This window comes from Prorops nasuta, unplaced genomic scaffold, assembly GCF_024137725.1.
Source record: "Prorops nasuta isolate Cenicafe-Biocafe unplaced genomic scaffold, Cenicafe_Pnas_1.2 PNAS00061, whole genome shotgun sequence".
Lineage (NCBI taxonomy): Eukaryota > Metazoa > Arthropoda > Insecta > Hymenoptera > Bethylidae > Prorops > Prorops nasuta.
The window spans coordinates 38,868-51,858 of NW_027116858.1; the positions used below are offsets into that span (position 1 = coordinate 38,868).

Genomic DNA, 12,991 nt, shown 5'->3' on the forward strand with positions numbered 1-12,991 from the left:
TGGTATAATCTATATATTATATCACTGTGCACGAGCCTCGTATGAACTTGTGTACAACGTGACACACACAGCCCGTGTAATAATACAATAAATTAGAAACAACGAGCTCATATATTTATACGCGTTAATAAATTTTCAAGTGTAATTATAACGTGTACTACATACGTCGGCAGTGACAAGGATCGTGTAACGAATAATTAAACATTGTAAATTGAAAACGTGAGACAAATTATTGCTGACTGACGGTAATCCTATGCACACTGACGTATTTCACAAGAAAAAACTTAAGAGAGAAAGAGAGAGAGAGAGAGAGTTTAGCAATCTGAGAAATCGACAAAAATTGGCAGAGTTCTCGAGTTCCGCTATCGAGAGGAAAAAAGAAAAAAAAACACAACCAAAAAATAGAAGAAAAAAAAGGTTGAAGGAACGCTCCGCGTCATCTTCAAACCGGCGTACCAGCATACGCATTTATAAAAGGGGTGGAAGAGAGAGAAGGGTGAAAAGGTAATTAAATAATAAAGCCGTGTGAGAGGTGCGGTGGTAGAAATACGAATATGAATAAGCAAAGTAGCGGATCTCGTAGAAATTAGTTTCACCGGATCACAATGTCGAGGTCCCCCTCCCCCCCCCCCCCCACCCGTCCAATTCTTTCCATCAATTGTTCCCCCTCTCAACAACCTTCTCGAGCATCACACCTGTTCGCACTGCACCCCCGGTGAAATCGAAATTGGGATCCATAGCTTTCTATCGCGCATAAACACCTCATTGATACATCCATATATATATACATATAGAAAAAGCAAAAAACACACATCACGTATGTACTATACGAGAGAGCTAGGGGATTTTTTTCAATCGTTTCTTCCGGACCAATTATATCGTAAACGATAATGGCTGTAGCGTGTCCAAGTCATGTTAATTCCCCTGTTATTATATCGTGCTCGAAGGTTTAGCGATGAGATATATACATATTTAGAGCGAGTCGATCCTTCGACATCGTTGCGAACGGCAAACTCGATCGAGTTCTATACGTGTCCTTGAGAAACCATGACCTTTGACTTCGTGTGTCAAAAATCACACAAGATGCTGCAGGTTTTCGAATATTGGGTCCGAGCTCGCGTTTTTAAGAGCACACACAGATCATCCTTGTTTACCGATTAGTTAAGATAGAAGATGGTGTCTCGAGGGAAAGTATACACTATATACGCGTAATTGTGAGAACTATATAATTGTGAGATCAAAATAGCATTGTCGAGACTCTATATATATATAGGTATATATATATACCTGTATCTTATTGAACATCACCGCTCGAATCATCAGAATACCCAAAAGATGCCCGCGCACGGGTACGTAGTGTTCCCATTATCGTTCGATCGACTTTCCCAGAATCACGAACAAAAATACGATTTTAAGACGATCAGAAACGAAATGGCACGTGCATGTTTAAATCACGAAGATGTTGTAAAATAAAAGAACTGAGAAAAGAGTTATTATATCATTGATTCTCCCTCCGAAAGGAATGCAAACAGAATTGCTTGGGACATAATTTTGTAAAAATGCACAAAGTTCTCTAATACACGAACGACTTGCAGAGACGTTAAATAGTCCCTGGCAAGCTGAATTTTATCATTATCGGCAAACTAACACATTTGTCATCGATTTTTTCACAATGAATTATTACACCTTATCAACAAAGTTGCAAATCACGTGTACGATCATATATATATACCGGACTATCCAAATAGTGCCTTCCGTTGCTTTAAGAATAATTATTATTATAAAGAGAAGGGAAAAAGACGGTGATAAAGAAAAGAAGACTCGATGGTTATTCTTATCACGCCGTTCGCCCGCTGCTCGAAGGATCCATAGTCGAAAATCTTGTACGTCCCGCACGTGTGAGAGATCGGTTTGAAAAACAAAAATTGTCCAACTTTTTCCACAACTCTCTTTCCCTTCGCGAAGCTCTCAAGAGAAACGCAATGTTTTTCATCGACCATCCAACACTAACACGCTTACAATTCGCATTAACACAAATCGCCCAGTAATATCAGCACCGTCATTGTACGACTAAAAAGATCTTTATCACTATCTCATAGTCATTGTATCATTAAACTTAGGCACAATTATCTAGCCGCGACGTGACGAATGAGCGACCTAGAGCTATTAGAGCGATTAGAGAGAAAGAGAGAGAGAGAGAGAAATAATAAAACGCGTCCGAATTATCTGGTTTAAAGCTGGTTAATTGATAAAACACACACACACACACACACACACACACACACATATATATATATATCAGTCGGCTTCGGTTTCGCCTTGATTCGTTCCTCATGGTGCAAAAGGGGTGGATTATTTTCCATCTCTCCCTTGCCTAAACGCAGCGCGATGGAGTCTATATCGATATACATATATATATATATATATAATAATTAAAATAAATAATACGTCGACTCTCTGAATTGGCCAATATACGAGATAATAGAAGGAATAATTGACGAAGAGTTACAGAGAGTCGAACACGAAGAGCGTGTAAATATGCAGATCTCATCCCTTAATTTGTATAAGAATTGATTATATTATCCCTTAGTTGAGTTTGGGAGCATTACGTGTTTCATAGTGACCGAAAATGATATCATTTTGATCTGTTAATATACTATATGTGTATGTATATGTACCTGGACTCGTATACTTCTCCAAATTATGTCCTGAGAAATGAGAAGCAAGTCTCGTGGTGATCTCGAAAAAGTTGGACAAGGGTTTTCCTTGGATTCCTCTCAATGTTTTAATTAATAGTCTTTTTTTCCTCTCTTTTAGTTTTCTCAAACTCCATCGCGAAGATTGCAATAATATACGCATAAACAGTCTCATAGTTGGGTCATCGTTCATGAAAGTATACCGGTACCTGCGTTAATTGGAGCAAAGTTGTAATAACGCGAAAGAATAAGGATCTGGTCCGATTCGCATCTAGCCCAAAACCTCATCGCGACTCGTTCAAAGACGATCCACGGAATATTCTCTCCTGGGAAAATGCCCAAACTTGATCCTCGATTCCAGTATTCTCCTAAGATTCGATCTTGACAGAGGTAATTCAAAATTTCTCGTTCAAAACAATGATCGAACGACACTAGGAAAGCTTCTCGTTGTTGTTCGAATATTATTAAGAGAACATTTCGATATTGTTGAAGACGAATCGAGATAATACTGCATTGGAGATCCTTGGAACCCTCTAGTCTCGCAAAAATTGATCTTTTTCGTTGGTGATGCGTGGAAATTGTTTAATAAAACGTTTATCGAAGAAATTTTTGAATAGCTTGATAAATGAATGGAGGGGGGAGAAGATAAAAATTGGAAAGAGGTTAAATATACATAAAAGGGGGACCCAGAGTAACAGGATCCACTGTACAGGAAGGGAAATTTTTAAGGGAGCCTACACTTTAGTTATTTCTCTCGAAATTACATAAATATGCCCCACGAGCCAACAGCTTAAAAAGGATATATCAAAAACTTGTAATCATTCCATTACATATTATTAAGGCTCAGTGCGACAGTGTACTGTAAATCCATATAGAAGTTATTATTATATCGTAATTATTATGTAATAAATATTGTTGTTAACATAAAGTGGCTCTTCTTTTTCTTCCTATTTCTCCCCAATTCCTAAAGTGCGGAAATTTGCAAAGAGCGTTGCGTAACAAAACCTTTTTATTGGTTAAAACTAATTAATGAAATTTTATGCGAGTGAAAAATTTTTAACACTAAATGACAAAAACTGTGACTATTCTATAATTATATTGATGAGCTGCTTCAGCAAGCTTAATACTGGCGGTAGAACGATCGCTTCCGATTTGTCGGTGACTGTCTTTTTCCGGGAAGTCCTCGGGCGTACGGTTTGTGTGCGTTTGTTGATAGATAAAAGATGCCTCGAGCTCTGAACAGACACAAATTTACAAGAACATATAAATATATATATATATATATTGTAACGTGGTAGAAACACGTTACAGAAATGTACATATTTTTTAGTTCTCCTCTCTCCCCTTTAGTGCCCCCCCCCTCGGTATGCCTTCTGATGTGTGAGGGTAGTATGATGAACGTTCTGTGGAGCTACTATGTAGTTTACAGCAGAAGGAATATTGTAAGTGTCGCTCATGGAATAGAAGGAGAGTATATGTTTTTAGGAAATTGTATAATTAGGAATTGGGCGAATGTTTGTAGGATTAGTTGTAAATAGGATTATACGAATTAAGAATATTTTATTTCAACTTAAAAGTAATATTAAGAAGTATCCTCTGCTCCCACATGAGCTAGAAAACTGTTATTCACCTATCCTTTATTATTCCGTCCCCGATGTGTGTATAGTGTCCTCTCCCTTCAATCTTCGTGCTGTGCTCGTCTGTTTTATGCGACTCTCCTGCTGTCCCCTTACCGCGTATCCCCGCCGAGCGCTCCCCAGTCCCTTCCCCGTACCGCGCCACGCCGCAAGCGCGCCAAGCTGCGATTTTTCTCTACCCGCACCGCTACCGACCCACCGATGCCGACCCCGCACCGCATCGCCCCCCCCCCCCCCCCGAGAAGCCACCAAACTATGTAGCAGACGACGCCGCTGGCAGAGAAATTAAGAAATCCAGGGAACAGTGCGAATGCGGATCATAGCCTAATATTCCAATCGATAATTGGCTCGATGATCTTACACATGCGCTGTGGCCCTAATAAAGGTGAAGACAACAGGAATATATGAAAATAGGATCTGGCCGATGTCACAAATAAGAGAAAAGTGAGGATCGGGCCACTGCTAGTCTGGACTTTGACTATTTCTGCCCTACGGTTAGGACTGGGTTGGAGCTACCGCTTTGTACGAGAGCGAGAAGGGCCGTCGCCGAGATTGACAGAGAACGTCGTCCTGTCAATTCAGGCCTCTTCTTCGAGTTCGAGCAGTTAGGATCGGAGTGTGGAATCGGAGAACCGGAGATTCTCAGTCGGAGCGGTCGATAAAGTGTTCCTGTACTAATCCTGCTTTCCTCTCCCTAATTTCATTTCCCTTCTGCTCGCCCAATGATTCCTTGCCACTGTCGCCACCCCCCCCCCCCCTCCACGGCCCCGAATTTTGCCACTATCGACTCCCTCTCCTTTCACCTGTATTCCCTTTTTTCTGCCCGTCCCTTATTAAGTTAAGTGAGAAATTAGGAAAATAATCTGTGTAGCGTATAATAAGTGTGCGTGAGCATCGCGGGAGGCCCCTACTCTGAGTTTTACCGAATAAAGTGGTTTGGTCCCGGAAATTTTTAGTGTTGTTTAAATTATTTGTAGACCCGAAGGTTACAATATATATGTATTATATTCTATAACACACACAAGGAGAAATGCAAGTGATTGTTAGACGTAATGTATACTCGTTTTTCTTCCTCCCTGTATGATTCTACTCAATTATGAGAAAATCTTTTAGAGAGAAAATAACAAGTTCGGTCGTTGACAATTTAATCTTTTTGAGGAAACTTAATTTTAAGATGACCGCAGACATTAATTGTAGGAAGAGAAACGAGTTGTGTGACATACACGCACGCACGCACGCACATATATAGAGAAAGAGTAATGCGAGGTTACTCACGTATGAGGCGTGTCCTCTCCCATGAGTACGTATTGTTCTTTTTTGGGGTTGCACCAGCCGATTAGGTAAGAAAAGAGATTTCCGCATGGAGCCGCCCAAAAACCTGCCTTCGTCGTGATGGACTCGATGTAGTAAGGCGTGACCTTTGTGTGATCGCACGACAACGTCTCTGGCAAGAAAAACCACGATATCACTCTATACCTCGCAAAATTGCCAACTCCCAACATTTTCACTTTTCTCTAATATGTATATATATACAGTTCCCTGTACTTTCATCCCCAATTAATTCCGTTCCCTGCAATTCTACACAACGAAAGATTTGCTTCTCACAAAGCCATGCGAATTATATAATTATTATACTAGAGATTCCAGCGTAAAACTTTGGAATGTTTTTTGCAGGAAATTTAATTCAGTGGAAATGGAAGATGATATATATGGCCAGACTGTTGATTTTTGTCCAACTGCGCATGATCGATAGATGGTTATACGTACGGTATAGATCGACTGGAGATTTAGTATATACTGCACATATCTATGTAGTTTTGTGTCGAGAGTGGGGAATACTTACGGAGCAAAGATGAAGTGGCGCATCCTGGCTGACTGGATCCTCCGTTCACGTAAAAATCCGCGTGACCGTTTGGGCCCCACTGACCGAGAATACCAGCTCCTGTGTGTATTACGTCTACGAAATGGGCGTCCGTCTCGTCTAAATCCATCGATCGATTTCCATTCATATAAAAAAATATCGTTGGATCCAAGCCTAGAAACGCAATGGTCATTGAGGCCTTAAAGCGATGGTTTTACCTTGCTTATATACCGTTGAACCATCGTACGTGATTGCTATACATATATATTTATTTATATCCATATGCATATGTGTGTATGTGCATGCGTGTGCTGTATGATCGATGAGGATGTACATACGTTGAATTATTATTTCTTTAGAAAACAAGTGTCGCGCGCGCATAACTCGATGGTTTAATTGCTTCTAATTTACGATTTAATTGAGTAATTTGAAATCTTGTATTGCGATTGAGAATCTATACATGTCACTTGATTTAATACCATAACTTGTGATTACTTGTCCAGACTGTCTAAAATTATACATGCAAAGATTGGTATTTTAAGCAACTATACAACTGAACGCGAGCCGCGTATATATACATTTGCACAATATCAACTTGATGTAATTGACGTGTTAGGGGAATAACCTGTCATTCTTTGGCTCGATCGACAATGCCACTGTGCACACGGAATAATTTCGAAATAAAACAACAAATAGTTTGTTGTCTATACCGGGTCTTTCGCAATGAGTCTTTTATCAGCGTGCATGGATATATGCGATTAAGATTATTCTACTTTTGCAGATGGAGAAGCTACTTAATTAATTCTATCCTCCTTCTCAAATGAAAGTCATGCTGCATTTTAAATGTCAAAATTTGTTTGTTTATAAAACGCGGATAATAATTCAACTCGATTAATTTGGAAGGATCGAGATGATAGGAGCATAGTGAAATATTGAAGAATATTGAGAAGGCATAGTTAAAATAGGAGAAGCGAGTTGATTAGATATCATGACGACGAGTACCTGTGATCCTTCCCAATTTGTCATCTGGCAAATAATTGGCGATGAGGCCAGCGATGTGGGCACCAACGCTGTAGCCGAGGACATGGATATCCTCGACTCTGGGACCACGAGGATGATCCCTCAGATATCTTACCAACTGTGCAATACAGCGTGAACAGAAATCCGGTCCCCATTGGATCTGCGAGAGACATGGCTCGCGTACCAGTGAACCGTAATCCACGATTATCAGATTGTAATCGCCTCGCGTGAAGTACGCTGAAATCGACAGTGTACGTGCGACGCTCGAATAAACTAAACTATGAACAAACTCTCTGTACAACTATAAAGCTCCATCGATTCAGCCCTATCATTTCCCTCACGCACAAACCTCGAAACATTCATGCACATACCCCTATCACGCTATTCACGTATATATTGGTAATTTTGAAAAATACTACAATGAAATGCAATTTTAGCATCGAGGAAAGTTCGTCTCTCTCTCTCTCTCTCTCTCTCTCTCGAGATTCGTGATTATTCTATATATAAATATATAAAGAATGTATATCTATGAATACAAGAGATATTAATTTTTTGTATATAACATTTTTCAAGTACGTTCCATTGTATTTGCAATAAAAGAAAAAAATTAATATCTCTTATATTTACGGAGATAAATGAATACAGTTTACATTTCATATGTGACGCACCTTTGGTAATACACACCCTGTGTGTATAAAGTATATTCCTATAATTATATACCGACTTAACCGGAATTATTATATGATATATATATATAATTCTTACAGAAGCGAGTTTAAAGGAAAGTCGATGGTTGAAAGTTTCGGGGAAAAGCTGAGAAATCTGACCTTTTCGTAAATCCGTGCTCGGTACCAAATTTCTTCCCCCGCCAAAACCGTGAATGATAATCTTCGTGGGATTGAATTTGTTGAATTTGGAATTTTCCAGAGAGTCTTGTTTGAGAACGTTGAGCAGTACAGGGTTATCCGCGGTTTCTCTGTAAATAAATTGCATACTTTATACAATTTCCTTGTCTTTCTCTCGGCTATAATTATTGCTTCATTGCTTTTGTCAATTTATTTGAGGTACAGTTATATATAAATTACGAATGGACATTATAGTACTATTATATAATTGGAAACCACGACTCGAGGAGCAAGAGGAGAGGAGGGACGTACGGAACACAGGATGACTATATAGATATCGGAGAAAGGTGAGTTTCGAATCGAGGTCACTTTCAGTACAAGATGAAATGATCGTGATCTTGAAATCGAGAGTCTTACGTTAAAGTCTTCCACGCGCTCGTTGAATTAATCTATTGACTGGAAACCTGCATATTGTGGACTTTGGTAAAAAATGAACATAACGCGGGGGGGGGGGGGGGGGAGAGTTATAAACATAAAATTATAAAAGCATTAACTTCCGTTCTTCGAGATTCGAGTGAAAATTATACATCAGAGAATGTATAGACTCGGTGCTTCGCGAACATTCGTCAATGGTCCATTGGTTTTGTTTATAATCGTAAATTATAGCGACCATCGAAAAAAAAGTAATTCGTCCGACCGAAGCTTCAATATTGCATTAACGTATATCTTTGCCAAGTGAATAATTGATAATTAACAAAGGATAGTAATTTCCATAATGACACAGTCGAGTCATAGTTATACACGCAAGATTTATTTATTTAGTGCAAATACAGATATATGTTATTCGTATGAAAAGTTCAAACTATAATCTAGATGTATGACAAAATTGTTTAATTTTTATAGAAAACGATGCACTTGAAAAATTAAAAATAATTCTAATAAAATTATGATTTTGTTTGAAGAATATAAAATATATTTTATATATCTGTTCTTACCTGGTGTATAAATAAAATTCAATTTGAGGATGTGGACACTTGTATGGTGGCTTTGCACAGGACGTACTGTTGAAAAGGTCCTTTAGGGTTTTATTCTGTGCCTTCACATCTTCTGTCGAGTAAAATCAAAGCACGAGATTAATTAATTCACATATGTATATACAGCAATCTCGATGATAAAATGGCTCCGACGACTAGCAATTGTTGTCATTCTTCTCTAATAATATTCAATGTAGCAGCAAACACGTGTTACATATATACAATATATATATATATATATATATATATATATTGTATATAGGTAATTATTGGATCGATGGAAGAATAAATGAGGTAAAGGTCGTATCTTATTTAACGTTAACCGGTTAATTTTTTCCTTCCGAGAGATCACGTGACACGCGAAGACTGCACTAGTATGCGATTAAACTTGCATTCTATGACAAATGATATTCCTCGGATCAAACTCAAGAACGAAACGTGACGTTGCAAAAAATTCTTTCCAATTCCAGAGTCTTGACCCGTTTTGTTCTATCCAATTACTGAAGATTAGCTTACTCGACAAAGTATATTTACTGAAGATAAGATAATTGAGCATCGAGGCTGTACACGACACATTAAATTCAACAGGTTCTACCTTTTGAACACGTAAACAAGATCATTTTAACAAGAGTTATCTCGATTGGCAAGTAGAGTAGTAGGTTGTAACAATTTGGCATAGAGAGAGAGAGAGAGAGAGAGAGAGAGGGAGAGAAGATCTGTCGTGTTAACGATGACTTTTTCATTTTATTAAATCAAGCTCAATAATAATAATAATGATAATTAATTCCTATACAGAAAAGCACAAGAGTTAAAAGATGTGAAAAATAAATTTAAATAAATAAAATTTCAGTAAAATAATTAAATATATAGAAAAAATTGTAATAATGAGAAACAAAATATACAAAATTACAATCACAATGTAAATTTACGAATTTTAAGGTCAGACAAGGAAAAGAAATAAAATTTGTTAGAACCCTATCGAGGATGCCGAGTTTTTAAATAACCCTGAAGAACAGTACGAGACATTGAGAGATGAGAATCTGAGCAAATGGAGAAAGATAAAAAGAAAATAGAGGAAGAGACTTACGACAAAGAAGAAAAACGAAAAGGAGAAGAAGGTATCTCACGACACTGACCGCCATCTCCCGCACTCCCGAGGTTTGTGATATAACATCAGATGCGGTCGTGAAAAATCAGTAAAAGTGATTCCCGCCGCCGCGTGGTCGATTGCAAAATGCAAACTCATCGGATCGGGGGATATAGCATAGCTGCAGGGGAATTTAGAAAGTAACCAATGAACGTCCCGTCCAGCGCGCTCGCTTCTCCGTTTACGCGCGGTCCGCACGCACGCACGCACGCACGCACTTCTTCTCCCAAATACTTGGATAGATAGAGTCCGCGTGATCGTTGCTCGCACTTTGTAACAATGTCCTCAGCGCTATCCGTTGGATGAGACGATACTTGCCGAACACCTGCAGTGTGCGACTCGCGCTTACTGACCACTTTGCCCTCTTGCACTCGCTTCTCTACTCTTCTCCATCTTGTATCATCATCATCGTGTGTGTGTATGTGTGTATATATATATATATATACCTTCACTTTGACCTAAAACGACAATTCAGGTTCTAACGTTTCTTCCATCGCACGTATGAGTACTCTTACCAAGATTCCAGACACACTGTGCCAGCCAATACACTTATTAGCTCCTATTTAGCGAGTGTAATTATTGCAACTTGCCGGACGACAGCACCTTGCTTACTGAGCACAATCTGCCCTCTTGCACTCGCTTCTCTACTCTCGCGCTCCATCAGCTCCTTCTTTCTTCTTGCAAGTTAATGCACCTTCACTCGGAGTCTTCGATCCAAAACGTCGCGCGCGATACACAACTACTGACATTTCTTCCATTATGCTCTCACCAACAGCTACATATACTGCTCCTTGTAATCTCCCTGACTGATTCTATAGAAATTCTGCCCCCCCCCCCCCCCCCCCCTCTGCCCCGCTCTCTCTTATTCCGATTACGCGAGAGATCCTGTTGTATAGTCTGCGCTAAATCGTTCCTTGTTTGAAAAATAATAAAATCTCATAAATTAAATAATTAAAATGTTTTGGATTTATATTATAATAGAGAGAGTTTTTACGTATATATATATATATACATATATAGGAATATTTTTTTATTAAAAAAATGTTAAATTCATTGATATAATGGCCAAATTCATTTGGTACGAGGAAAGATCTAATCTGTTTTTCGTATGTAGTTCCAGCTCTGAAAATGTAACGTTTCAAGATCGTTAGTAGTGGATCGTGCAAGTGTCGCGTGTCAGCTTTACTCTCTTGGTCCCATAATAGCGGAGGAAAGGCTATTAGCGAGCGTGTAAATTACAACAGCCCGGAAATACGCGTCTTTTCATCGCGGCTCGCGTGCGTGCGCGCGTCGTGAGTTCAAAAACCTGCCATCAAATTGAGAGTAATAATTGTACCGTAGGTGCAGAGGACTTTTCGTTAAGATTCCTTCCGTAGAAGAATCGTATAGAGATATAGATTACATGTATATTTGGTTGCAATGTTTATGATATTCTCTGCTACGATGGGCAAATCTTGAGAGAGTGCTAGGAGATTTTTCTATTCGCAGAGAAAAATGATTGGAAGAATGTGGAACGAAACTGCCCCTTAAAAGGCAAAGAATGACATGCACTTACGTATACGCACAACGGAGCGTAAAAAAGGTTTACCTATTGCGTAATCGACGTTGAATCGTCGATATGTACACATGGTTTATCAGTAATGATGCTTTTAATTTAAACCACATATTGTTGAGCATAAGTCAAGTCGAAAAGTCATACATCATTAATACCGTAAAAGCATCATTGCTGAGATAAATCAATTTGAAAGCGAAAAATTAGGGCTTTGATTCAATGGAAAAATTACTTTACTCTCACTTTCGTTGACAGTTCCGTTTCGAAAAACAAAAGAGAAGCTCGTACTTCTCCAACGCACACACCCACATGCACGCAATTACGCGGATTATTAATTATTAGCATATAAAGTTCTTTGGCACGAAACTCTTTTTAAATTGAAAATTCCTATTAAAGATTTACACAGATATTAATATTTTTCTAGGAAGATAAATTTTTCGAGGTACTTTCTCTCCTCTAAATCCATTGCTTTTTGCAAAATCAGGGGCACCTTGCGAAGGGTGTTGCAATGGTCTTGAACAGAGCAGAGGCTATATGTTTCTTCATTTTTGATTTATTCTAATTTTATCTTTAAATATACAAATAATTTGTATATTTAAAGAGAAAAACCCAAAAAGGAAAAAAAACTAGTTGCGCGTAACTCCGTTCCTGAGCATGTTTGCCCTTACCCCCGGGAAGGGAGGGGAAGGGTAAGAAAATTTCATGGAAATAGGAACCTGAAAAAAAAAGCCTATACCCCTCTATCACCGTAAGCTATAATGCCTACCTAAAACGCAAAGATATAGGGGGCCTACCTAAATCGGAAATCTAAACCTGAAATAAACACACGCACGCAAAATATTAAAACGCAAAGGAGGACCTGAAAACACAAGAAAAAATAGAGAAATGGTTTTAACCGAAGAAGGACCGATTGGAATCAACCGGTAGCTTCTCTCTGTCATTCTTAGGTTAATAAAAAAAATCCACAGCTTTATCCGTGGGACTCACACATTTTGGCGAAAATCCAACGATGATCCATCTGCTCAGCAGCCTACAGGAGATGATGATGATGACGATGGCACTCGCGATTATTTAATTTTAAATTATTACGACGCGACGCGACGCAGGATTTTTTAAACCAAGCTGCATACGCGACTCGGATATTTAAATCAGTTTTATTTCGCGACGCGCACTTCCATCTCAGAGCGAGATCGCCCACT

At 38.8% G+C, this 12,991-nt stretch overlaps 1 protein-coding gene across 2 annotated transcripts; it reads right to left on the minus strand.

Moving 5' to 3' along the window:
- Nucleotides 1-3,652: 3,652 nt before the first annotated feature.
- Nucleotides 3,653-10,882, minus strand: LOC136784591 (inactive pancreatic lipase-related protein 1-like). 2 transcript variants are annotated; one of them, XM_066745344.1, is made up of 8 exons: nucleotides 10,756-10,882; nucleotides 10,181-10,698; nucleotides 9,055-9,166; nucleotides 8,042-8,190; nucleotides 7,197-7,451; nucleotides 6,177-6,368; nucleotides 5,609-5,777; nucleotides 3,653-3,931 (listed from the first exon to the last, which is right to left on the minus strand). In XM_066745344.1, the coding sequence occupies exons 2-8, from the start codon at nucleotides 10,233-10,235 to the stop codon at nucleotides 3,817-3,819; spliced, it is 1,047 nt and encodes a 348-aa protein (XP_066601441.1). In that variant the 5' UTR covers nucleotides 10,236-10,698; nucleotides 10,756-10,882; the 3' UTR covers nucleotides 3,653-3,816. The 2 variants fall into 2 exon arrangements, with proteins under 2 accessions (XP_066601441.1, XP_066601442.1); XM_066745345.1 differs by having other exon boundaries at nucleotides 3,769-3,931; nucleotides 9,055-9,163.
- Between the last annotated feature and the right edge of the window lie 2,109 nt (nucleotides 10,883-12,991).

What these genes read in the sequence shown, in the direction of transcription:
- LOC136784591 (XM_066745344.1), bottom strand. Translation starts at nt 10,235, where the DNA reads ATGGCGGTCAGTGTCGTGAGATACCTTCTTCTCCTTTTCGTTTTTCTT. An exon ending in GAATTTTATTTATACACCAG is followed by an intron (nt 8,191 to 9,054) that starts GTAAGAACAGAT and finishes ATTTATTTACAG; the next exon opens with AGAAACCGCGGATAACCCTG. An exon ending in GAGCACGGATTTACGAAAAG is followed by an intron (nt 7,452 to 8,041) that starts GTCAGATTTCTC and finishes TGTCGATTTCAG; the next exon opens with CGTACTTCACGCGAGGCGAT.